We start from the raw sequence: 25801 nt of genomic DNA, 5'->3' as shown, positions 1-25801 counted from the left end.
TCCAATTTAATCATAACTTTAACCCAAACTCTGTATAAATTTCATTTATAGGAACAATGTATACAATTCTTGAACTTTTTTTCACTCTTTCTAAAAGAGATTTATGCCTGAATTCCACTCCTGCTTTTAGTTTGCAACACTTCCAAGAAATGTTGACATACTAGGCTCATCCACCCATAAGAGAACCAAAGCATTCATTTATTGGTACTTTACAAGGCTGTGATCACTCTGCACTCCTCAGCCGCCTCGTAGTGGATAATCTGTTTCAACCAGAGCACAGTGAAACAAAAGACTCTGTGGCATTGAACATAGTTGCATAAACGCTAAAACCCGAAGCACAGCTGAGAACATCTAATTCAATGATAAACCATGTGGGACCAGATTTCTCTCCCATCAAAGGCTGCTGCTGTAATGCAAAAGAGGAAATTGCTAAAAGAAAGAAAATGTGATTGCATACTAAGTCTTTGTAATTTAGTCAATGGGAAGCAACGTGTTTTCAGCGTGAAAGTGAAATTACTATCATATCTATCACCCAAAGGTAAGACTGTCCTCGTCTTCTTTGAAACCGAGCCAGCAGCTGAAGAAACACTTCACTGCAGACAGATGAAAAACAAAGACTGAAGCACCTTGAAGGGATCGTGTAAGATACACCAAAAAGAACTCAAGCCTTCTCACAGCCCACACTTCATCCCTTGTCAAACTTTAGTCTTTTATACACCGCAGAAGAAAATACTTTTTATATAGCTTTTCACCCTCGTTTTTTTTATAGATACAATCACTGCATCCATTTTATTTTCCTCTTTCAAACATGACATTTCCTGTAGATGGCTGTTAAAACTCACTGAAGTGCTCAGAAACATAAGTACAAACTTTAAATACTGTAATCTTTTTATCTCTTTTAGAGCTTTTTGTGTTCTTTGATGGGATGAATCAGGAATAATCTGATGGTCCACGACTCCAGATTCCATCCTTTTACAGTGAAACGGTGTGCCGTGCACCGAAAAGTAGAAAAGTGTCTTCTTTTAATTGGGAAGCGAACTGCAACTTTTGGTGTTCTAATATTTGTTATATTTTGTTTTGCTGCATAAACCACACTAACAGAACCATTCATCTTTACACAATTAGATTTTTATCATACACATTGTATTACCTAACATTTGCTCTGATGTCCTTTTATAAATTGCATTTACATTATATTAGAATTAGGAAATGATTTATGTATGCTGGTAGATAAACTTTAGAAGGTATAATTTTAATTAAATAAAGAATGCTGGAAATAAATATACTTTGATTTCTCTCTAAAGAAAATAAATTGCCTAAGTGTTTTAGGTAAAAACAATCTGGTCATCAATTTTATAAGTATGCACTTAAGATAAAGACAAAAATAATGCTGGATTGCTTATCACTGCCTTAGTTTGTGGCAAGTTGTATTTTATTTTATTTTATTTTTTATTTTTTTTGTAAAGCATTGTTCTGCCTTAGCTTTTATTTAGCAAAAGAAATGTTCATTGGACTCTAGAAGGAACGTGTTAGAAAATGCTAATTTGACTCTTTCTGACCATCTGTAAAGCATTGAGTGTGATTTAGAAATGAAAATAAAATAATTTAACAAAAGCATGTCATGACATCTTCAAACTACCAGGCCATGTTACAACACACATATCTGTGACAGTGTTAAAGGCTCTACAGATGTTTCGATTCACATCTATAGCATGAAATGATCACGAAGAGATGGCAGTCCGTGTCTTATTGTAGAGAATCAGCAGCCCCTGCAGTTCCGTGCAGCAAAAAATGGAGAATAGCAGAAGGAAGTTGTGTTTTTTACCACTCTGGTATTACATGAGACTAGAAATCTAGATGTGCTCTCGCTAAAATGAAAATTGCTGCAGTCTGACAGTCACAGTTAAAACTCTTAGTAAGTCAAAACCACAACAGTATCATAACCTAAAGTCTACCTTATTTGCTGCTTTTTTTATTTTGCATCAATAAAGTCTCAGGCAGAAGTCAATTAAGATTCTGGATTTCACACCGTAAAGCAGTCAACCACGTAAAGACTAATTTTAGCTCATAGCTTTAAGTGAAGATGCGCTGTGGGAGCAATTTGATAAGCCTACTGAGAGAGAACAGCCGAGTCTTACCCGACAGCTGTACTGCACCTCATTTTTTGACAGTTTTTTTTTTCCATCTTTCTCCCCTTCATCAGTTCCTCAATTCCTCCTTCACCCCATTCCTCCCTCATTCCCCCCTCTATAGATAATGAGTTTTAATGTAGAAAATTTGATATGGCAGGAAGAAGTCAGAATTTCCCCCAGTACTTATCTCTGGCTACCAGGCCTTCCCAGATGGGTTGGCCTCTAACCTCTTTTACGCTGGCAAGCATAGAGCCAATCTCCAATCCCACACACACACACACACACACCTCTAAAATCCAAACACCACCAATGACACAATATCATTTTTTTCTGTCCACTTCCAAATATTACTTGCAGTTTTCAAAACTAAAGTTGTCCAAGTCATTTCTTAGGAAATTGTATTTTCTTCAGAAAAGTATGAATGTTGACAGCTGAATGACTTTGCTGAGTTGTCAAAGTTAAAATAAGCAGAAAAAATGAGTATAACAAAAATAAAATTAGCTAAACAAACAGTATTTAGGAAATGAATTGGCAAAAACAGGGAAACCTACCATAAGAAATGCTCAAGCTAAAATCAGCAAAACGTTGTCTAAAGTTTGAAAAAAAAGAGCTAAAAGCTAAACAAAAAAGGGAAAAACAGTAGCTAAAATTGACATAATGATAGCTAAGAGTAGCAAACAACAATTAAATGCTGAAAGTAGCTGAACAGTAGCTAAAAGTAGAATAAAAACAATAGAGCAAGAACGTCAAAGTAGATTTCAAAAGAATGTTTTTGAAGGAATCAAGAATATTGTATTTATTTGGGTGAGTGATTTTATTTTTCAATAAAAACTAAATTTTTATGAATAAAATTTACAAAAACAAAAATCATTGCACATGATTCTTGATCAAGCTGAAGATTTAGTTTAAATATAGCACCAAGTATGTGGAAATAGTTTTATTACACAAAAAATGAACAGTTGAGATGATAAGCAGTAAATTACATAATTATGAAGAATACAAGATTTAACTCTACATAAGTCAAGTAAATTTGTCACTGCAGTAGTATATTATTAGGCACTCAGAAGATGAAAAATGATAAATATTCACGTGCAAGAAAGGGGATTAATGACTGACACTGGGAAAATTGGGTTTTGCTAATGAATATTTATGGTAAAAAAAAAAAAAAACAACTCAGACATCTTTAACCCCATGTCTTCTTCTGATAACCTTCCTTCTTTTTCTTCAATCTACTGGCAATTTTCTCCCACTCCTCCACCTCCTGAGCTGTGTTCCTCATCACCACCATCATCTCTTTTGCTCTCCACTTTGCTTCGCCGTCAGCCTCCCCTCCCACCCATCCATCCCTCGTTCTCATGTCATGATTTCCTACCTCTCCTTTCATGCCATCACCACAGCATACTTTTGTTCTGTCTCCTTATTTTTAGATTTAGCCTCAGTAAAACCTTGTTATCTGAAGGAAAATGACAGAAAATAGGAAGCCTAAAATGAGTAGAAGGGGGCACAGATAGAGGTAAAAAGGTGCCATCCTTGGATTTATGAGACATAAATTATAAGAAGAGGAAGGACAGAAGAAGAAAAGTCTACATGTGCTCCTTTCTCGGTCTATGATAGCTAATTACCTGCATTGTATTTGCATAGGAGGGAGAAATAATGGGCTAAAGTGCGAGGAAGGAGAGAAATTATGACCGAGAAAGGGATTAGATGTAGAGAACAGAAGAATGAGATAAATATGAGAGATGTGTAGACTGAATAAAATAATAATACAAAAAAAAAGGTAGTCATCAGAAAGTTGATTTGTTTAAAGTAGATGCACAATATGTAAAGATTGATAGTTATTTGAGGTTTCAATTGAAAATGGTCCAGATAGGTAAACAAGTAATTGTAATAATACATAAATAATAAAATAAAGTAATTTTAGTAATTGCGCCGCTCAAGGTGGCTGCATGTTGGAGCAGCTCTGTTACTTTCATTCTGAGATTTTGCTTTTGGAAACTTTAATTCCTGTTTTTCTGGATGTAAATCATATATTTTTTGGATTACCGTTTCCTCTGATATCTGATGATGAGCAGCTGGAAGGATTTTTACTGAAACTTTTTTAGTTTGGGACATTTGTTATGATGCGTAACCATGGCAACAAGGCAGTTTTCTACAACCAACAGCAGCTGACTAACATCTCAACAGCTCAAATAATATCTCAGCTACAGCCCCAAATCTCAAATGAGTTGAAAAGGATGTGCTGTGGACTCATTCTCATCTACCTGCCAGCTGTGCTCGAGTTCCTGACCACTGAGATCCTGGAACTAGCAGGAAACACAGCTCATGACAGCGGAAGGACAGGATCGTCCCTCAGCACCTACAGTTGGCTGTCCACAGCAACGAGGAGCTCGGCAGACTGCTGGGAGGAGTGGCCATGGCTCTGGGAGGAGTTCTGCCCGGCATTCAGGCGGTCCTACAGTCCTGGGGAACCGAGAGGTCAGCCGAGTCTGGGTGGACGGATCGGACGGCATCTGCAGCCAGTTTCTTAGGATCCACTGTGGGATGGACCTTTACAAGAGATCCTTCCTGTCTACAGCCATCATTATTTATAACATCTCTTAATGAAATGAGGATAACGAGTTACAACAAATAATAATTTCCCTCTGGGATTAATAAAGTATTTGTGAATTGAATTGAACTGAACAAAAAGTGAGCTTATGTAAATTGCAAGATTTAGTCAAACATACAGAGATGCAGAGATTCAAGTAAAAATAAATTGAACGAGGATAAATGGACACGGACATGGGACAGAAGGTGAAACAGGACTACACTCTGTAAACACAAGCAAAGCAAGATCCTAAGTTTGAGAAAATAAAGAAATTGCAATAAAACATAAGGCTGTCTCATCACATTCTCACTATAAAGCCAACTTGCAACAAATCATGCTGCTCACAAAGTGTGTTTATTTTGTTTTTTACTCATGCAAAGCTCATTAATATAAACACAACAACGGGATGTTTTTAAGTGCAGAACAAGCATCCTAATGAGGGCTAATCTCTGCTTCATGATTTAAGACTATTACCCGTTTCCTGTTTTTTTTTTTTTTTTGCTTAAACAATTACTTTACTCACACAGTTGAGACTTGTGGTGAATTAAAGTTTACTCACCACAAGTTAGGAAAACCCCTCTAACGAGACATAGGCTTCAGGTACAGATGTTGCTGCTAATCCCGCTAGCTGAGGATCTTTGCATTTCTTATTCATCATCGCTCCAATGGATCAACATGGAGGGCGGTGTACATTTTCTGGCAGTAAAGCTAACAGTTTTCACATTATAATCGTTTCGAAATAAATATGATGCTAGAAACATGTTGGGATGTGTTCAGGTTATTTTGTTTGTTTGTTTCCTTGGTAAATGGAAGGAGGGCAATAGCTGTTGCATCAAAAAAGCACTCCAACTGGAAGCAACTTAGCAACACTACCAGGTGTAAGAAAAAATAAAGTGATTGCATCAGTTTGTTAAATTTGACCACCTTAACTAGACTTTGGATACTAGTTAACACTAAAATGTATGATTTGTAAAATTTGCATTCTTCCACATGGCATGTCATTGTGTTGGTTTAAAAATGTGTGTGTTCATGTTGGACACTGACTGAATCTGTATATTTTGTGAAAATATTTATTTGTTCCTCTTCTTCAGTTCCAGGCATCAGTGCTGAACAGTTCAGCGGTCCAGAGCGATATACCTAATGTGATTCTGGAGGGTCTCAGGCCTGGGACTGGCTATGTGGTCCAGGTGAGGGCCCGCACTGTGGCTGGCTATGGAGCCTACAGCAAGGAAATGCTTTTCCAAACTCTCACTGACGGTAAGAAGCGGGTGGTTGGCTGAAGTGCGCGGAGGTGTGAGTGGAGGTTGTGTAGTGGAAAGCAAAGAGCTGAGGTTGCATGAGGTTGTGCAAAAGTGAAAATCTGGTTGTAAACTATTTTGCCCTGCATTGTGTGTGCAGTCATGTCAAATGAGTGTTGGAAATTGTAATTTATGAGTTATGGAACATTTCCATTGTATTGCATGAATTCATTTTTATAAAATGTGCATATTAGAGGCTTAAAATAAGAGAAATGTAAGATTTTAAAAGGATTGTTCCTACTTTGTTTGTTAAATTTAGTGTGCTTTCTGTGCCTCTACAGATGAATATAAATCAGAGCTTGGACAACAGCTCTCCTTGATCGCAGGCTCTTTAGTAGGTGGAGTGTGTATCGTCTCATTGGTAGCTATAGCCATCATCTGTACCAGGTAATGTACAGCAGACTCATGTTTGCACCCACACACACACACACACACGTCATTACACCTAAAACATCCAATCCTGTGTTTGTCAGTGAATTATCTGAACCAGCAGCGTTGGTAGACGCATATTATACCTTGAACATGATGGAAGTATATGCAGCGTAAAACCTGGAACATGGTAAAATAAACGCACAACAATCCTTAAAGAAAGTAAATGTGCTTGTTTGACAAGTAACATATTCTGCTTTATCAAAAGGTTTTAACCAAGCATGACAGTATTTACCACCAAGAGGCTTTTATTTTCTTAATTACTGTTTATACTGTAACAAATGCAGTTGGTGATTGGTTGAGGGCCCAAGAGTGCAGGCAGTAGGTGACAAGTGTGCAGGTAGAATTTGAAAATCTATTTATTAAAGAAAAACAAGACCATGCACTACATGTGACAAACCCCAAAACAGACAAGGGATCTGACAGAGCATAGGTGCAAATGAGAAGCTTTTATTTATTGGGAGAATGATTGGCAAGTGGTAGCAGGTGAGTTAATTACAAAAGGATGACAGGTGAGCATGACAAGGCAAGACAGAACTGAGGGAAACAATGAGCAGGAAAGCAGAAAATGCTCTTAAAACTTAATTAAATAGCAGAAATTGTGTTTAACAAGAGTAAGAACAATAATTAACTAGAATAAAAAATATCAAATCAGAAACTCTAACAAACTTAAGTTTATAGATTTAATTTCTGATGTTCAGCTGCTGCAGTCACAATAATAACTAGCTTGACTGTGCAGGTATTTTTTTTATTCAGGCCTTAACTGATATAGCCAACTCAAAATGAGCACAGCCAAGGCCTCACACAACCCAATATTCTTGCAAAGACTTGTTTTTAAGTCCTCCTTTTATGCCAGACATTCCTCCAGGTGTTCAGGTCATTGAGGTCTGAGTCATTAGTTTTATTTTTGTCCAATAGTAGTTGTTTCCCAGCTCTGAAAGTCCCCGAGGAGATCCCCTGTCTGGGTGCTTAATTTATATATTCATTCATTTATTTATTTATTTTTAATCCGGCCTATTTTCTCTTACCTTTAGGGTTTGTGTCCAAACATGACTGGTTGTGTTAAACAATTGCTTAAATTGAGTTTGCTCGGTTCTCATCCATCTCCTTCCAATTCCTTCAGCTCCTGGTACTCAATGGGTCCATTGATTATAATTGCTGATTGTTTATGGCCCCAACCATTTATCTTCTGTAGATGTTGTTAAATTTTTACACTTCACTGATTGAGCTCACCATCCTTATTCGGCTGTTAGCACCTTAAATCAAAATCAAGTTTACATTAGAGCTCAAGGTTTCTGTTGAAGTCCATCACTGTATTTACTACTGTGTCAAAACATCATTCTGTAAAAATGCTGTTTGCCTGCTTTTGTAATATTTATTCTTTTAGAGTTTTGGTTTTAATCTTCATGTTTTTTATGCAATCATGGGGAATGTTGATAGATTTTTATGCCATATATAAGAAATCTATTAAGACTAGAAAGAAAATTGTATTTTCTGTGAAAATGCAGTGTTAAAGCTGATTAAGCTTTAGTGAAGTAGCTGAAACTGAAATGCTAATGTTAAAAAAATATGCAAAAGCTAAAGTTTGCAAAAGCAAAAGCTAAAAGCTAAGCCCAGCAAAACGATAGCTAAAGGCTAAAATTAACAAAACAGTAAGTAAAACTTAAAATCTGCAAAACTAGCTAAAAGGTAAAATCAGCAGAACAGTAACTCAGAGCTAAATTTAGATAATAAAACATAGTTAGTAAAACAGCAGCTAAAACCAGTGAGAGAAAACTAAAATGATCAAAAAGTAGCTAAGACTAGCAGAACTCTAGTTAAAACTAAAAATTCCAAAACAGCATCTAAAACCCAAATATCTAGCAAATACTGTATGCTAAAGAAGGTTTTAAGCAGTAACAAATTTTCCAAGGATTGAAAAGATCTCAATGCATTTTCATGAGAATATGCTGGTGTAGTTTAGTCATTCAGCCAATCCAGAATGTTTGTTAACAAACAAAGCAGCTGGACTCCTTTCTCTAGTTGAAAATGTTTTGCTTCCGATCAGGGGAACTTTCTCTCCTGCATGCAGTTAATACCGATTACAGTTAGGATCCAGTGGCATGTTAAGATATTACAGAGTCCACTGCTGCTGCTCCACCCTCAGACGATAACCAGAAACAAGGGTGGTAAAATAAATTCCCTTTAACTAAACCAACACATTTTTATTCTAGCATTTTTTGACAGTGAGGAAAACTTTCACTTTGACCAGCTTGAGAGAAAATTTCCCATTTGCATTTTATTCTTGCAACATTTAGAGCTATTGTGTAAAATTTATGTCTTCCCACCACTTGTGTCCCAGAAGTTATACGTCTTCTTTTTTAAAACTTTTTGTAGAAGGAGGCAACTGAAGGAGAGCGTGTTCGGGGACAAGCTGCAGCAGTACAACACAGGAGGAGGTACAGACACTTTTTATATTATAATTCAGGCTAATTTCTGCTATTCTTTTACAAGTGTTTATTTTTTTATCTTTCTCTCAGAAGTAACTCTAAGACCAGACATGTTCAGTGGTTCCACCCCCACAGTGACCTTTCCCACCCTGTCTGAGGGCCGGAGTTCACCAGGGGTCAAGATCTATATTGACCCTTTTACCTATGAAGACCCCAATGAGGCAGTCCGGGAATTCGCCAAAGAAATTGACCCCTCTTGTGTCAAAATCGAGGAAGTTATTGGATCAGGTGGGAATTTCTATACACTTGTGCCTTTGACTTATAAGGTAACTTGTTTTATTTTACCATTACAATGCAGAGGGTTTTAATGGTTTTAATTATACTGATTGAAGATTAACAATAGTAGTTAACTTTATTATGATTTAAATTCTGTATCATGTTGAATTAAAAACAGCCTTATTTTTTTTTTCAACAGTAAACTTTGGTTTATTTTATGAGATCAATACAGTTTTGAACCAGTTGCACTCAAATACAAATTAGTCACATTTTGAACTGGGCCACACTTCTGTGTCAATGAGAACGATCTGGAAATACTCAACACCAATTTATACTTTTGCTTTATTATTATTATTTTTTTTTTTTTGTGCCTTTGAAGTCAGCATGTTTTATTCATGCTGAAAACTTTCACAGGAATAAATTAAAACTTTCTTTTTGAATTCTACTTTGCTAGCAGCACTCACCGTAAAAAAAAAAAAAAAAAAAAGCAGCGATGTTTTGCAGATAAGAGAAAGTTGGCCTCGAAGCTTCATCAGAATTTCTGATTTTTAGGAGTAGAGTTTTTGGATGTTAGCTGATTTAATGAATGATAAAAACAACAAAAACACACAAAAAGAAAACTTTGGCACTTAGTTCAAAATCTAGTTTATAACCAGTGAAGCTTCAAACTGGTCAACCTTGAATTTTTCTATCACCATGTGATATATCCCTTTATAACACAACATAAAGATAACATCTAATCCCTGTGGTCCACATTCTGATGACCTTTGATGGAAAATACAAAGAAACAAGCATTTTAAAGTCAGATCACTATATAAAGGACATGTTTTGTCACAAGAAAAATATATTTATGATTACAGTAGTCCCTCGCTACTTCGTGATTCGTTGTTCGCAGACTCGCTCTATCGCGGTTTTTCAAAATAAGGTTGGACATGACAAACAACTGACTGACTGATGGATGAGCTGCACGATCGGCATGGAATTTTAATTTAAAATAAATAATTTAAATTATTTAGCCCCTGATGCATCTTTGTGCAACCCAGAGCTACAGAAAAAGCTTCCTCCTGCAGCGTATCAGCTGTTCTCCGTGCAGAGCGAAGAAGTGGGCGTGGCCGAGACAGCTTGCAGGTGGCTGAGAGCAGCCTTGGCTGAAAGGAGGCAGAGAGCTAAAATCATGATGTACATACTACAATAAACTACTACTTACTACTTGTACTAGTATTCCTACTTCGCGGTTTTTCACTTATCACGGGTACTCAGGGTACGGATCCCACACAATAAACGAGGGACTACTGTATATGACTAATGTAAATTGCATCATTCAGGCAAACACAGAGAAAATTGTATTTAAGCAAAAATGAGGATGAATGAACATGGGACAGAAGCTGAGACAATACTAAACTATACAGGTAAGCCCAATTAACATGTTCTGATTCACATTTTTCTTCCCTTCTCGCTATGATCTTTTATTGTATACAACATTTCAGCTGTTTTTACATCAGCAGCTTGAAGCTAAATGGACTTAAATGGCAGCATGACGGCTCAGTGGTTAGAACTGTTGCCTCACAGCAACAAGGTCCTGGGTTCAATCCCCCGGTTGGACCTGGGGTCTTTCTGTGTGGAGTTTACATGTTCTTCTCGTGCTTGTGTGGGTTTCCTCCGGGTACTTTGTTTTCCTCCCATAGTCCAAAAACATGCATGTTAGGCTGCCTTCAGGTCCAGGCCTCCCTTGCAAAAGAAATCAGTGATCTCAATGGGATTTGCCTGGTTGAATAAAGGTTAATAATAATAATAAATGGATTTAAAGACACATGAAAAAGAATGATGTTTCATCAGTGGAGCACATACCAGGATGAACATTTATGGAAAATGTTAAAGACAACTGATTAAGTCAACTGATCACATGAAAGTGGTATTTTCAAGCTTCATGTTAAAGGTACAACATGTGAACTTGTTCTGCTTCATCACTGTTAATCAAGACCTAAAATAACGTTCTGATTCTATTGCCTTTATTTTACAAGATCATATTTGTCTTTCGGCTCTATCAGATTGAGAAAAGTGTTTGCTTTAGGTGGTATACCACTGATAACTCATAACTTATTTAAGACAGAACCAAAGCTAATCAAACCCAAAGAGCCTCTGAGCCTGGGTGTTAAAGGTCAAGAACCTGATCCGGACCCTCATCACTGCAAGTATGTGCTTTGGGCTTTGGTCTGTTGAGCCACTTTGAGGGGCTTTTGGTAATCCCTCTATTTGGCGTTTTTCACCTCAGCCAGAGTTGATGGAGGAGGGATGAAAATGTCAGGGAGGTAGGGGAAAAAATGAGTCTGGGTGATATGAGTTGTGGCCGGACTTTCAGCCTTCCGTGGGCTGCGTGACTCCAGGTCAAAGTGAAATGAAGATCGTGTCTTCAGCTGTTTTTCTGTTGTTTTTTCCACACCCTGTGCCTTCGATACGTCCTGCGTGCTTCAACTTTCTCTGCGATTTGACCTCCTTAGCTTTAGTTTGCTTGTGTTTAATGAAAGCCTAAACAAAGAACCATGGAGGGTGAAAGCAGAACAACAGATTGAAGAGCAAAGATAAAAGAAATCATAAGAACCCCAAGGAGATAATAAAAATAGTCCACCTTACTGCCTTATTCACTCCCTCTGAGATAACACCCTCTATTTTCCTCTTTTCCTATTACTATCACTCACACTGCAAGAAATGTCCTTCATGAAAGCACTTTTTTGAGTGAAGATGAAACATGAAACATTATTTTTATTACAGGTAAGAGTGGGATACCTTATCAGACAGTTTTTTACAAACAGTATATTTAGATACAAAATTTATACGCCATCTTCTCTTGCGTCTCCCTTCCTCCTCCTCCCTTCTATTTTGCTCTCTATCCATCTGTGCCTGTTCTAGTTTACAGCGCTGACACCAGATAGTTTTTAATGAGCGATGATATGTGGAGCACAGATCACTGTGAGACTGAACGCCACTGCCTGTCATCCAATTCCCGGCTCTCATCCATTATTCACAAACTGATTTTCATCTCTGGAACGAGGACTTTTATTTTGAAGTGATATTCAATTTTCATGTCCTCCATCAGCATATCGCTGCATTTATTTTGACAAAAGACGTCTGTGTCTCCGCAGACAGGAAGTCTACTGTTCAGTGAGGTTTCAGAGAGTTTGGGTTCTTTACTGCTGGCCTGGTTAACCGAGCTGTAGATGTATGAAATCCTGAAGAATCTAAAGGCCTAGAATCCCTTAAAGGAATTCAGATTGCCCGCCCGCCATTCTTGCCAGAGTTTATGACTAAGATCAATTTAAGATATGAAAAGACACAGTTGGAGTTAGCACTCAGAATATGTGTCGGAGATAAGTCAGCTTCAGTCACATTAAGTCTTTGGTCAGCATGGGTAAAATTGATGTAGTTGGAGCCATTTAGGTGATTTTGTTGTTTTTGACACTGGTTGGCTGTGGGCAGCACGTTGACACAACTGGTAGAGCTGCTGCCTCTCAGTGAGCAAGTCCTCGATTCAAATCCCTGTCCAGAGGCCTTTCTGGATGGAGTTTGCATGTTCTCTCCGTGCATGCGTGGGTTTTCTCCAGGTACTCCAGTTTCCTCCCACAGACCAAAAACATGCATGTTAGGCCGATTGGTAACTCTAAATTGTCCCTAGGTGTGAGTGAGAGAGTGAATGGTTGTTTGTCTCGTTTGTCTCTATGTGGCCCTGTGATGGACTGGAGACCTGTCCAGGGTGTCTCCCATCCCACGCAGAGCGATTGCTGGACATGGGCACTGGCAACCCCCATGACCCAAAATGGAAGAAGCAGGTAAAAGATAATGGATGGATGGATTGCTGTGGCAGCCATTTTAAATCTGACAACAAAAATGGTTACATCATTTCATCTGGACGTGTTTCTTTAAGTGAAGAAACGTTTCATCCCCCATCCAGATACTTGATTGCTGTTAATGACAAATGACGGTTTCAGATGGGTGTGCTCTGTTTGCACGTGTTAAAAAGCCTGCTTCTAAGATTCCAACAGGAGGTTGGCTTGAAACACAGCAATGAAGGCTACCTATGGGACAGATCTGTTTGGCAGGCTGCAGACTGACGAAGTCCTCTGGATGGGGGACGAAACGTTTCTTCACTTAAATAAACTGGTCTAGATGACACGATTTAACAGTTTTTGTTATCTACCTGGATGATTGAGCTTACAACACTTTTTCATTTTAAATCTGGTTAACTCCAAAAGTTTTTTGGTTGTAGGTGTACATCTAGTGATTATACATTCAGCACAGTTCAATAGTCTGTCCAGGCATTAATGAGATATTTTGATAAAATACAGAGACAAACACAAACAAGAAACAACATTATTGTCCACCTTCCCTTTTCTGCAATGGGTGATAATAAATTCTTCTATTAAGTAATGTATTTCAGGTACACAATTCTTGAGGAATTTAGAATATAAAATGTAGAAAATCATGAAGTTTTGACTGACTAAATCTAAAATTCAGCTTGAAATGTGAAGTATTGCTCAGTAATTCTGCTACTAAAATACTGACAGGTTATGGTAAAATACATATTGTAAAGTTTTTTTTGATACACCATCAACCCATCCATTCATCCATTATCTTCTGCTTTTTTTTTTAAGTCGAGTCATGGGGGCAGCAGCTTGAGCAGGGAGGCCCAGACATCTCCACAGCCACCTCCTCCAGCTCTTCTGGGAGGATTCCCAGGCGTTCCCAGGAAGACCAAGAGACGTAGTCTTTCCAGCTTCTCCTGGGTCTTCCCCGGGGTCTCCTCCCAGTTGTACATACCTGAAGCACCTCCCTAGGGAGGTGCCTAGGGAGCATCCTTACCAGATGCCTGAACAACCTCAACTGGCTACTATTGATACTATTGATGTGGAGGAGCAGTAGTTCTGCTCCAAGTCGCTCCCGGATAATTGAACTTCTCACCCTATCTCTAAGGGAGAGTCCAGCTACCCTGCAGAGGAAACTCATTTCAACTGCCTGTATCCATGAGCTCATTCTTTCAGTCACTACCCAGAGTTCATGACCATAGGTGAGGGTAGGAATGTAGACTGACCAGTAAACAGAGAGCTCTACCTTACAGCTCAGCTCCCTCTTCACCACAATGGACCAGTACAGAGTCCACAATAATGCAGATGATGCACCAATCCATCTGTCAATCTCACGCTCCTTTCTTCCCTCACTCGTGAACAAAACCCCGAGATGCTTGAACTCATCCACTTGAGGCAGAACCTCACTCTAGACCTGAAGAGAGCAATCCACCCTTTTCTGACTGAGGACCATGGCCTCAAATTTTGAGGTTTTTTTATTTTTTATTTTTTTTTTTAGATGCACAATATTTTAAAATAACTTAAGCAGCGGTTTTCAATGTGGGGCTTTGTTTTTAGATTAATAAATTCTGATAAATTACAGTTATGCCCCAGTTCATGAATAAAAAAAATGGGAAAATGTTTAATAAATAAGGAATATATCATTCAAGTAATAAGTTTTAAGATCCAAAAAAATGTCCCTCATTTGAAATCTCACAACGATTGTACGCTTGTTTAAAGATTTCAAGTTTCCTTTTCCTTTAAAACATCAATAAACTAATATGTCTGATGCTAACTTACCTTTCCAAATCTTTGTTTTTCTATCAACTAAAACATTAGTCTAGACTTAGAATAAACATTAGAATAATCTCATTCATTGAGATTTTTTTGGTATTCATCCTTTTTTTGCAAATGTACTTTGTACATCCTTCATTAAAAAGTCTTAAAGATTATTGTATCGACTTCAAGGAGCCTGCACAGAGGATGAAAAATAAAATATCCTCCCTAACTGAGTAGGTTTATATCTGTAATGGCTTTGTTGTTGGTCTCCTGTGATGTGCATGGCTTTATCTTCTGTTTGTTGTAATTTATTGCTTCTGAAGCTGCTGTCTTTCTTGACGAGGACACTCTTGTAGAAGAGATTTTTATTCTCAAGAGGTTAATTTCCTGGTTACAGAAAAGTCTAAATACATAAATACAAATTAAGCTTCTTTTATTTAAGTGAGAGATTATATTAGAGATGTGCAAAAACAATATTTCTAAGTAATCATAATGGCACTATCCCTTTTTATCTTGTTTTCCGTCTCGACTGCACAACCTATCCTCACCCCTGAGAGCAGTTATTGAAGGGATTTACTTCTTGTTGTTCTTTCAGTGTGTGTGTGTGGGTGTGTGTGTGGGGGGGGGGGGGGGGAGGCGCCCTTGAGCAATTCCTGCAACCTCAATCTGCTGTGGTGGACCTACTCAGAGGCCATCACTGTGTTGGGAGCGTTCAGCTTCAAACACAGAGTTTTTCCTGCATTTCCCACAAACACCACTCACACTTAACAGCTCGGTTTCTGTAAAAGCCTCATTTTGTTTGCCTCATTCATGTTTTATCATAAAATACCAACTGATATGAAATTTGAAGTGTATTTAATTTGTTGACTCTTGTATATTAGGTAAAATGGTGTAACCAAATCATTCAAATTTCTTCCTGTCTGTTTTTAGGCGAGTTTGGGGAAGTGTACAAAGGTCGCCTGAAACCTGTTGGGAAAAAGGAAATTCCTGTGGCCATCAAGACCTTAAAGGTGGGCTACTCTGAGAGGCAGAGGAGAGACTTCCTGGCTGAAGCATCAATCATGGGTCAGTTTGACCAGCCCAACATCATCAGGCTGGAGGGAGTGGTCACCAAGAGCAGGCCTACAATGATCATCACAGAGTTTATGGAGAATGGAGCCCTCGACTCATTTCTCAGGGTAAGTCACCTACAAACATAATCAAAATACAGTACATGCAAATTTACTTTTTTTGTGTGTGTATTGAACATTTTTTGAACTATTTATTAAAGTGTCAAAGTTTCTTTATTTGTCATACGCACCACATGTGGTACATGTGGCGGAATGAAATTGTGTACACAGGATCCCAGTTACATCCAGCAAAAGTATAAATTGTAAACGAAACACAGTAATAAGATCTAACATATGAACTAAGAAAAACGTTAACTAAAAATACGCTAAGAACCAGTAGTACAAAAACAATACGCCGAACAACAGCAGCACAAACATGAGTCTGTGTGAGCAGTTGAGTATGAATGAACACAGCAGCATGAAATAAATCAGCAGCATGAGATCAGCAGCATGGATAATCATCAGCACATATCAAAAGTCAAGTGGCATTGCAGTGATTTTTTTTCACCGTGATTATACTGGTTAGGGATTCAAAAAATATAACCCTTTCACCACCTGACTCGTAATATTTTGAGATTAACTATTCAGCTCCCAAATAAATTCCAATTACCTTATTGTGACAAAGACATTCCAATGTATTTTAATGGTATTTAACTATATTTAACTCATGTAAATGAGTCCCCGTGGCTCAATGAGGCTAGCCTGTATAAATAAAGGTTGAATGAACTGTGTCTAGAAGTATAACCATGAGTCTCGTGAGGTTTACTCACGCAAACAATATAATGTAACAATATAACCTACAAGTTATTTTCACAGTGTACTGCTGAATGAAGAAATGAGAATCACACAAGAGTTTTTTTTTTTTCTTTTGTATTAAACATGTGAAAATTAGAACACAAAATAAAACCGTTGAAATAAATGAATGCATTTAACCCTTTGTTTAAGTTTCAGTCAGTTTCAGTTAGCAGAGTACACTCTTATTTTTGATTTTTTATCTTTTATGCAAAGTGTGAACATCGATTCAGCATTTACACTATACTCATCTTGTTTAGTTATAATAATAACCTTTATCTTTTGGTGTTCAGGTTGCTATTTTGCCACTTTTAGCTCTTAGCTAGGCTTTTGCTTCTTTTAGCTTCCAGCTACTATTTTGCTTCATTGTGTTTCCAGCTAGTATTTAGCTTCTTTGAACTTCCAGCTAGTAAGCTCTTTTAAGGAACTCATTCAGCGCAGAAAACACAATGTCTCCAGCTCAACTTATCTTCAATGTGACCCACCTTTGAAGGCCATAAACACCAAACAAGGCGTCATTTGAAGACAGGTTTGGAGAGAGTCAGAATCAACCTTCTGTTCTATCGTTTCACTCTTTGACTTCCTGTGCTGCTTCCTACTCATCCTGCCAGCCTGTCTGCCAGTCTGTCCGTCTCTTTGATCCTGGCCTCCTTTCGAGGCGCCTCTAAAAACAGAGAGGAAAAACTCTTTGATGGCTGCTTCTCACACTGCGACCCCATTTGACTCAGAAATCATCAGATGACTCACACGCACGCATGCACAAAGATCGATCTCAGTGGCGTTGCTGTCCTGGTGTGACCATCTCGCAGGCTCAGGACCAGCAGGATCAATGTGTCGTGTGTATGTGTGTGTTTGTGTGCACCTATGAAAAGGGTTTGCCCACAGAGGTTTAGGCTAGAGGAGCATCAAAGGCACAGTTTGGTGCGTGAAGTGAATTAAAAGACACACACCTTCGACTGCAACCATGTCAGTGTAGGGTTTCTGTGAGGGTTATAAGAAATGGAGACGGTCTGGCACAAAGGTGCAAGACGAAGGTAGCAAAATGGCAACACAAAAACAAAACACAGATTTACGTATCTGAAATGATTCATAAATTACAAAATGCATTTTTTTCTGTACTTTACAAGAATATCGCATATATGTAATGTTGCTCAAATTAAGTTGGATGAAGTTATATCTTTATTAATTTGTTAATAGAAGAACAATGGACTTGACTTTCAATATTTGTCCAGATTTTAGGGCATCCTAAAGGGCTTGTGTGTGCTGTCATTGTTTACGCCCTAGGCAGCAGCCATTATGGTATGTTTAAATGTCCAAATTAAAGGCGTACAACCAATTTTTTTAGCAACCTAAGACAGACAGAATAAGGGGGAGTGGTGGCGCAAAGGTTAGAGAAGGTGGGCCTTTGATCGGAAGGTCGCCGGTTCAACTTCCCAGACCAACAACACACACAACCCACCTCCACCCTCATTTTCCCCACTCTGGGCCCTTGAGCAAGGCCCACCATCTGCTCCCCCGGGTGCCCTAGATAGCAGCTCTCTGCTCCACACAGAGGACTGTGGTAGCTCGGTGGTCTGTGGTTGTGGCAGGAAGGACATCTGGCGTAAAAACAATTGCCATGTCTTCATGCAAGTTAGTTTTCTGTGGCGACCCCAGAAGAAGGGAGCAGCTGAAAGAAGAAAAAAAAACATAATGTACTGTATATATAGACAGATAAAGGTTATATCAAATTTGTTTTTAATAAATCAGAAATGCATTCTTTGCAAATGAGCTCATGATCAAATTAACTCGCTTGAAAAAGAACAGTACAAGGTACCACTTTCTTTAAGAGAACATCCATCTATTCTTTCATCCATCCATCCATCCATCCCCACTTCTCCTTTCCGAGTTGTGGGGAGCTGATGTCACCTAGGGACAATTTACAGTCAACCTAACATGCATGGTTTTGGTCTGTTGGAGGAAACCAGAGTACTAGTAGCAAATACATGCAAGAACAAACTAGCTCCATCCAGGCTGGGAGGCAAACCTGCAACTTTCTCACTATGAGGCCACAGCTCAAACCACTGTTCCACTGTGCTGCCAGACTATGTCCAATCACACACAAAACATAAATGATTAAGTAGATTAGACTGAAATGCTGTGAAATTATTTCATTAAAATGCAAAAATGTCTGCACTCAGGATGTAAAGCTGCCGTTGATTTAAATGCCAGTAGGAGGAGGTGGTTGTTTATTAGTATCTTGAGGGTTTTTAAGCTCTAAGTGGTTCTTAGATCAGTGGGGGGTATCAGTGAGTTTTCTAAATGAGGTGATTTATACCAAAAATTGTGAGCAGAAAAAAGCACAATCCCTTCTTATTTTGTGTTTTGTAGTTGAATATCTTGAATATTCTGGTTGCTTGAATTTAGTGTTCTGAAATAGGTAGAATGCTTAAAATTTATTCCTGATAAAACTGAACCAAACCCTTTCAGAATTAAAACCATCAACATCTGAAGCATGTTTTTTTTACACTAGTTTCACTGAAATGTTTCGATAAACTAGTCAACAATTTGCGTTCTCATAATTCCAATTTGCGTAACACAACGCTGTCACATACTGACAGGTCTGTTCAAATGCAGAGCTGCCTCTGAACGATCGATAAATATCTCATGAGAACAATATTCAAGTAAACAAGAATAAACCTTTCACCGTTCACTGTGTTCCAGCAAAATGACGGGCAGTTCCCAGTAATCCAGCTGGTTGGGATGCTGAGGGGCATCGCATCTGGAATGAGGTGCCGACACACACAAACACTCACATGCACTTCCTCCAGAGAGTATCACTGATTCTGATCCTTCAGTAACTGAAGAAAAGTAATTTATTTTTCCAGAAACAGTTCTTTCATACTGAGATCTCATATGTTGATATTTCATTCAGTCTGATCGGGTGCATCAGCCGCTGAAGTTGCACCTCCTCCACTGACTTCTGCACACACACAGCTCTTCTACTTTTTGTATAGTAAGCAAATATGTGTATTTAAAACACCACAGTTTGTTGGTTTTGCAGCTTGAATTCCTACGAATACACAAACACTTTCACAAGCAAGATCCTATCTGTGTTTTACTGCGGGGTGTGATAACACTCAGGCATGTACATACATAGAAATATTAAATCTCTGTCCTATTTTATTGAAGGTAGCTGCAAGTGATAACTCACACATAAACAGAGATACACACACACTCTAAATTCCATTATAGTATCCGGCCGATAACAAACACCCACACAGTAAATCCTATTGATGTTCCAGGTACCTGGCGGAGATGAGTTATGTTCACCGGGACCTAGCTGCGAGAAACATTTTGGTTAACAGTAATCTGGTGTGTAAAGTGTCCGACTTCGGCTTGTCGCGTTATCTGGAAGAGGATACCTCCGATCCCACCTACACCAGCTCACTGGTAAGAAAACACCAATATATCCCCTCACCCATACTGGAGCCTGAAAACTTAACAAATGCTGCTTGTTTATCTTAAAGGTCTTGCACAGTCCAATGCACTAAATGCTGATTCTGTTAATAAATAAATAAAATACAGTCTGTCAAGGATTGTGCAACATAAGGTTGAGAAAAGTCCCATTTTTATATTTATTTATGTAAACTTTCCTCCAATTATACCCATGTTTGGTATTGGCATCTGCCTAGATTTTTTTTTTCCTGTTAGTTTATTATTGGGTGTAAGTTAAGGGTTTATGATGAGTGGTTTAGCTTTGTTTTTCTTCCTTTGGCTGCTGTTGTGTTATGAAACGAAGTGATGTAATAAAACAAAGAAATAATAAATAGACAAAACATGTTTTTGTTTTTTTTTCCCCCCACAAGGTCAGTTGTTCAAATCTGAAGTATTTTAGTTTGTTTCTTAAAAAAACAAAAACAAAAGTAGAAGTAGAACAAATCAGCATATTGACCTTTTTTCTTTGTCTTTTTTTTTTTTTTTTTTTTGGCGAGGAACTCAGTTGGTTTGCAAACATTCTTGTAGAGCTCATCAAAAATCTAGACAGACAGGAACCAGGAAGTTAAAGTGGGAACAAGCTTCTCTATCAGCTGGTCCCAGTAGTTTAAAGTCCTGCCCCCTCCATGTACATGCACAGAATCAGAATAAGCTTTATTATCATTGTACCGATGTACAGTGAGATTATGTTCGTACAGTCGTCCGAAAGATGGGTGGAGTACATGTTGCTGCTGCTATTCGAGTGCGGCCCCTTATCCTTTTTCAGAATACTTTTTTAGGTAGAAAAAGGGGAAAAAACCTTGAGGATAGGATAGTGGCATTACAACAGAAAGGACACTAATTTTAGCCATGCATGCATGCATGCATGGCTAAAATTGCATGCATGCATGCATAATGTATAATATATGTATAATACATACATATATATATATATATATATATATATATATATATATATATTCTTAGTTCTCACCCTGTTGATGTTCAAATATAATTCCTTTATGTCTAAAATAACGTTCACTTGACACTATGAATATGTGGTGAGGGGTGGGGCAGTAGGCATGTCTTTAAAGTTCTACATCTCTAGTGTACTAACTCTGGTTATAAAAGTACAACATTGCAACTTCCATAAACCAGATCCTGCTGGCTTTAATAAAAGAAAAATTAAATAAAAAAAAAGACAGGCAGAGACATTTAGCCAACATTTTGTTTCAATTGTAGCACTGCAAACTTGCTCCAAAGGTGTGTTTGTAAGTCAACCAGAGAGAAAGTAATTGTTATATTTCTACCTTTGAAGAGAATTGTCTCCATGAATCTTATGTTGGCTCCAGTCATTTGACAGCTCTGGTTCTACTCATTGTCTTAATGCGACCCACAACTTCCACAACACTTTTTTTTTTGTTATAGAAAACGAAACTAAAGATAACATTTTTTTCAGCGTTTAGCTTGCGTGGTAATATGAAAATTATTAACATGTTGTATAACAGGGCTATTAAACTAAATTGCTCATGGGGCCACAGTTACTGAAAGCCAAGAGCTCAGGGGCCGGACATCCAGCAGTTATTGTCATTAAGTAAGTTTGTTTTATGGTTTAAAATCTAGTTTTTATGTAAAAATTAACCCATTGGTGGGCCGAACTGAGTTCACCCGTGGGCCTGATTTGGCCCCTGGACCACTAGTTGAATAGCCCTGTTCTATAATTTCTTGCACTTTCCATACAAATGTTCATATTGTATTACATCTACTAGTTTTTTTTTTTTTTTTAAACAATCATGTAATCCAGTTTTAATCAACTCTGTTCTCATTACAGTGCTTTCTGAGCACCTTTAAGTAGAATTAGGTAGAAAAAGTCCTTCCTGTAAGGTTTTATTTCCTTCGTTCCTTTCTTTATCGCTTCCCTTCGTGTCCTACTTTTTCTTTCCCTCAGGGAGGTAAAATCCCGGTGCGTTGGACGGCTCCAGAGGCGATCGCCTACAGGAAATTCACTTCCGCTTCAGATGTCTGGAGTTATGGGATCGTCACCTGGGAGGTGATGGCTTACGGAGAGAGACCTTACTGGGACATGAGCAACCAAGATGTAAGTCGGTGCAGAGTTGGAGTCTGTCTCTTGTTCTGAGCTCTCATCTGACGCCTGCGACTGTAAAAGATTGTGGATGTCTTTCTGGTGTCTGGGGGGTTGTGCTTGTTTGTTTTCTTTGCTGCCTCTCACCACAGGGAGTCGGCATGTCTAAGAAAACACACGGAAAATGAGGACATCAATTTGAGTGTCACATGTGTGTTTGTTCCCTGAACATTAGTTCAAAAGGGATCAAGACTGTGTTTCCAAACTGATGTTTACTGCAGGCAATATTTTATTGTGTTGACAGCTTTATTCCAATTACTTTCACAGTATGATCTGACTTTCTATACATTATTTTAGTATGTGCAACACCTTGATGTTATTAACTGCTTCAAGATTGAATTCATCCCGCTGTGTTTTAGGGTGGAACAAAATTCAGTAGTTTTATAAAATGAGATGTTCAATTCTCTGCTGTTTTTGTGTCAGGAATAGTTTAAAAGAAGGAATCGTCTTTAATTTTCCAGAGTTTTACTGCTGAAACCTAAAGGAGATAAGGTACCGAACATGAAAAAGGAGGTTCCACAGGAATGGATTTGTTGACAGTTTTATTTTTAGGATTTAATTCAAAGAAAAATATGGTTGTATCCGCTTTGACACTAAAACCTACTTTAAACAAGTGATGCTCTAAATCCCACTTCTTGCTGTCTGAACATAGCAAACTATAACCATTTATCCTAAGATAAAGTGTATATTCTAAAAGAAGTGTAACAAACCACTAAAGCTATAATCAGCTGGCAGCTCCGTGGGCCAGATATGGCCCACAAACTCATTTCATTTGACCTGCTAAGTATAAAACATTCATAAATCAAACACAGTTTGACAGTCATCAGTAAGCTTCCCTTCACACTCACATATTAGCAAGCAAATGTTGAGATGCTTTAACTTTTCGCATTACAGTAGTCCCTCACTTATTGCGGGGGTTACATTCCACACACCCCCGCGATATGTAAAAATACACGAAGTAGGGATGTTATATTTATTATAGTATTTATATATATTCTAAGGCTTTATAAACCCTTCCCACATTCAATTGTTCTAAACTATTAAACCTACATAATTTTAACAATATGTATGTACTGTACAGTACTGCAAAGTTTTATATGGGTACTCACCAGTAAAGATTCAACTTGAAGGATCAGCTTCAGGATTATTTGCGACTTTCCTGCCAGTTCTGTGAGATTAATAGATAGTTCGTTACATCTGACTTTGCGTTACAAAACCATTTTTACCACATCCATGTCTCTGCTGGCTCCTTCCATTGCTGTTCTTTGCATTTTGGCAGAAAGCAGCGTCTGGAAGCACTGTTGTCTTCTGGGCCGTGTAGTTCTTTTGACTTGCGTCAGATTATAGGCTTATTAAAAGGAAACTACAAAATGACAGCGCCTGTCTGAAATATATATATTTTTTATTTTATTTTTTGTTTTGTTTTTGTTTTTTGTCCTTTTGGTTGGATCCTACTTCTGTCCGCTCCCGTTAACTTTTTTATCCCGTACCGTCCCAATGTCTTGAGTAATATTAAAGTTGGCAATCATGTGTCGTGTACAATCATGTTGAAAAAAGAGTGAGTCCGTGAAAGTCGAACCGCAAAGTATCGAGGGACTACTGTAGTACAAATCAGTAAGTGTCAAAAAATGGGAGACCAAGCTTTGAATCCAGCTTAGGGTTGGCACTTTTTTTCACATAAAAATGTCATTCCTCAGAGTTGGTAAAATCTTTCAACTCACTCTTTTACTCCACCAAAGTCTAACGTGCAGTAGAGTTTTCTTTTTAAGTTCAGCTGTCATTATTAAAGGTATTAAGGGAGTTAATCAGTGGCAACCTTTGAACTTTTCTGACACATTTTCAAGTAGTAAAATCACTCACATCTATCTGCAGAGATTTGGCTTCCCCTGTCTAGCACCTGATCCATCCCCTTTTCCTTCATATTTACACTTTCACCTCCATCTTTTACTTCCTTCCGGCTAATTCCTTCCTCCTCGCACCCGAGCTTCAGAAGCATCCTCTGCAACCTTAATGACAGAGTCAGTGTAATAGAGACAGATTTATAATAGAACAGTCTGAGTATAATGATGGAGAGAGAGTGTGCGTTACAGCTATAGCTAACGAGGGTCTGCGGGGGCATTAACTATGCATGCTTCTGACACCCCGACTTGCACATATGAAGCACACAGACACATTCAGCTGAACCATAGTCACGGGCCGACATGTGTAAATGCACGCACACATGCACACACAGCCATGATTTCAAAGAAGTCGGAGCGGTGAAATCGTCAGCAGAGCCACTGCAGGTGCTGTGTTCAACATGAATTAATCATGAAAGAGACCTGTGATGTTTCTCTACACTTGCTGCTGTTTTGATTGGCAGCGGCGCTCAGAGTGAATTTATGCATTACAAAGCCTGAGAAGTGTGCCGGGGTCAAGTGGAGTTCACCCAGCGAGCAGACAAATCCCCAGCGCCGCGTTTACAGCGCCGTAATGGAAGTGCCACATTATTTCAGCTTACAGATATGCAGACTTGTTACTTTTAATATAAGTTTTGAGGAAAAAAAAATACTTATTGGAGTTTATTTCACACGATTTTATGGCTTGAGATTTTTGTTAAAAAATACGCACATTTCTAAACACACTGCAGCAGCTCTTATTGAAACTGTTTGACTCATGTGTGTATAACAAAGAAAGTTTGAACAAGGTCCGTGTTTAAAGCAAAGACAGGCAGTGATGCTTCAGGTAATTAAAGCCGACAGAAAAAGGTTAAAATTTAAGTAAAAAAGGAAAACCAGACAAAATTGTTGACGATGTTTAGGAGGAAGGAAAAATAAATAAATATAAATATATATATATATATATATATATATATATATATATATATATATATATTACACGGGTGAAGAAAAGGTAAATATGGAGACAACTGAGAAATTTAAAGCATATGGGTGGAAATCAGGTGAATGGAAATGCTGAGAACATCAGACATTTAAATTTTAAATGGCAAAGTTAAAATGGTTTGAAAACAGAACAAATGATTTAAGTTTGTCCTATTTGTACATTCTGATTTGGGAGCTCTTCACTTTTGTTTCTGGCCCAATTTATCTATTAAAGTTTTTTGTTTGTTTGTTTGTTTTTTAAAGACAAAAAAAAAAATCCCTAATTGCTTTATAAAAAAATAAAGAATAGAATACAAGATACATAACATGAAAAAAATGAACAGAAATAAACTACCAAAGACAATCAGTGAACTAATAGGCATACAATCAGGTGGCACAGTGGCACAGTTGGTAGAGCTGCCACCTCTCAGCTAGAAGGTCGTCGGATCAAATCCCAGCCGGAGAGCGGGGATTTCTGTCCCTAGGTGTGAAGGAGCGACTAACTGGTCGTTTGTCTCATTTGTCTCTATGTGTCCCTTTGATGGACTGGAGACCTGTCCAGGGTGTATCCCGCCTCTCATACAGTGATGGCAGGACATGGGTACCAGTGAACCCTGTGACCCGAAAAGGAAGAAGCGGGTAAAGATGGATGGATGGATGGATGGATGGATGGA

The 25801-nt window shown here is 38.2% G+C and overlaps 1 protein-coding gene across 1 annotated transcript in view; it reads left to right on the top strand.

Annotated features, from left to right (window-relative positions):
• Positions 1 to 25801, top strand: part of LOC119430583 (ephrin type-B receptor 1) — a 100245-nt gene that overhangs the window by 63374 nt on the left and 11070 nt on the right. Inside the window, exons 10-17 of the mRNA XM_037698015.1 lie at positions 5811 to 5976; positions 6299 to 6404; positions 8823 to 8884; positions 8966 to 9163; positions 15697 to 15944; positions 19371 to 19438; positions 19952 to 20099; positions 22072 to 22221. Coding sequence (XP_037553943.1) covers positions 5811 to 5976; positions 6299 to 6404; positions 8823 to 8884; positions 8966 to 9163; positions 15697 to 15944; positions 19371 to 19438; positions 19952 to 20099; positions 22072 to 22221 — 1146 coding nt within the window. The remainder of the gene's footprint in view (positions 1 to 5810; positions 5977 to 6298; positions 6405 to 8822; positions 8885 to 8965; positions 9164 to 15696; positions 15945 to 19370; positions 19439 to 19951; positions 20100 to 22071; positions 22222 to 25801) is intronic.

This window comes from Nematolebias whitei, chromosome 3 (genome assembly GCF_014905685.2).
Source record: "Nematolebias whitei isolate Nwh7 chromosome 3, NemWhi1, whole genome shotgun sequence".
In the NCBI taxonomy this organism is placed as follows: Eukaryota; Metazoa; Chordata; class Actinopteri; order Cyprinodontiformes; family Rivulidae; genus Nematolebias; species Nematolebias whitei.
Note: the sequence above shows the minus strand (reverse complement) of the source record. Positions and strands in the feature narration are given on the sequence as shown.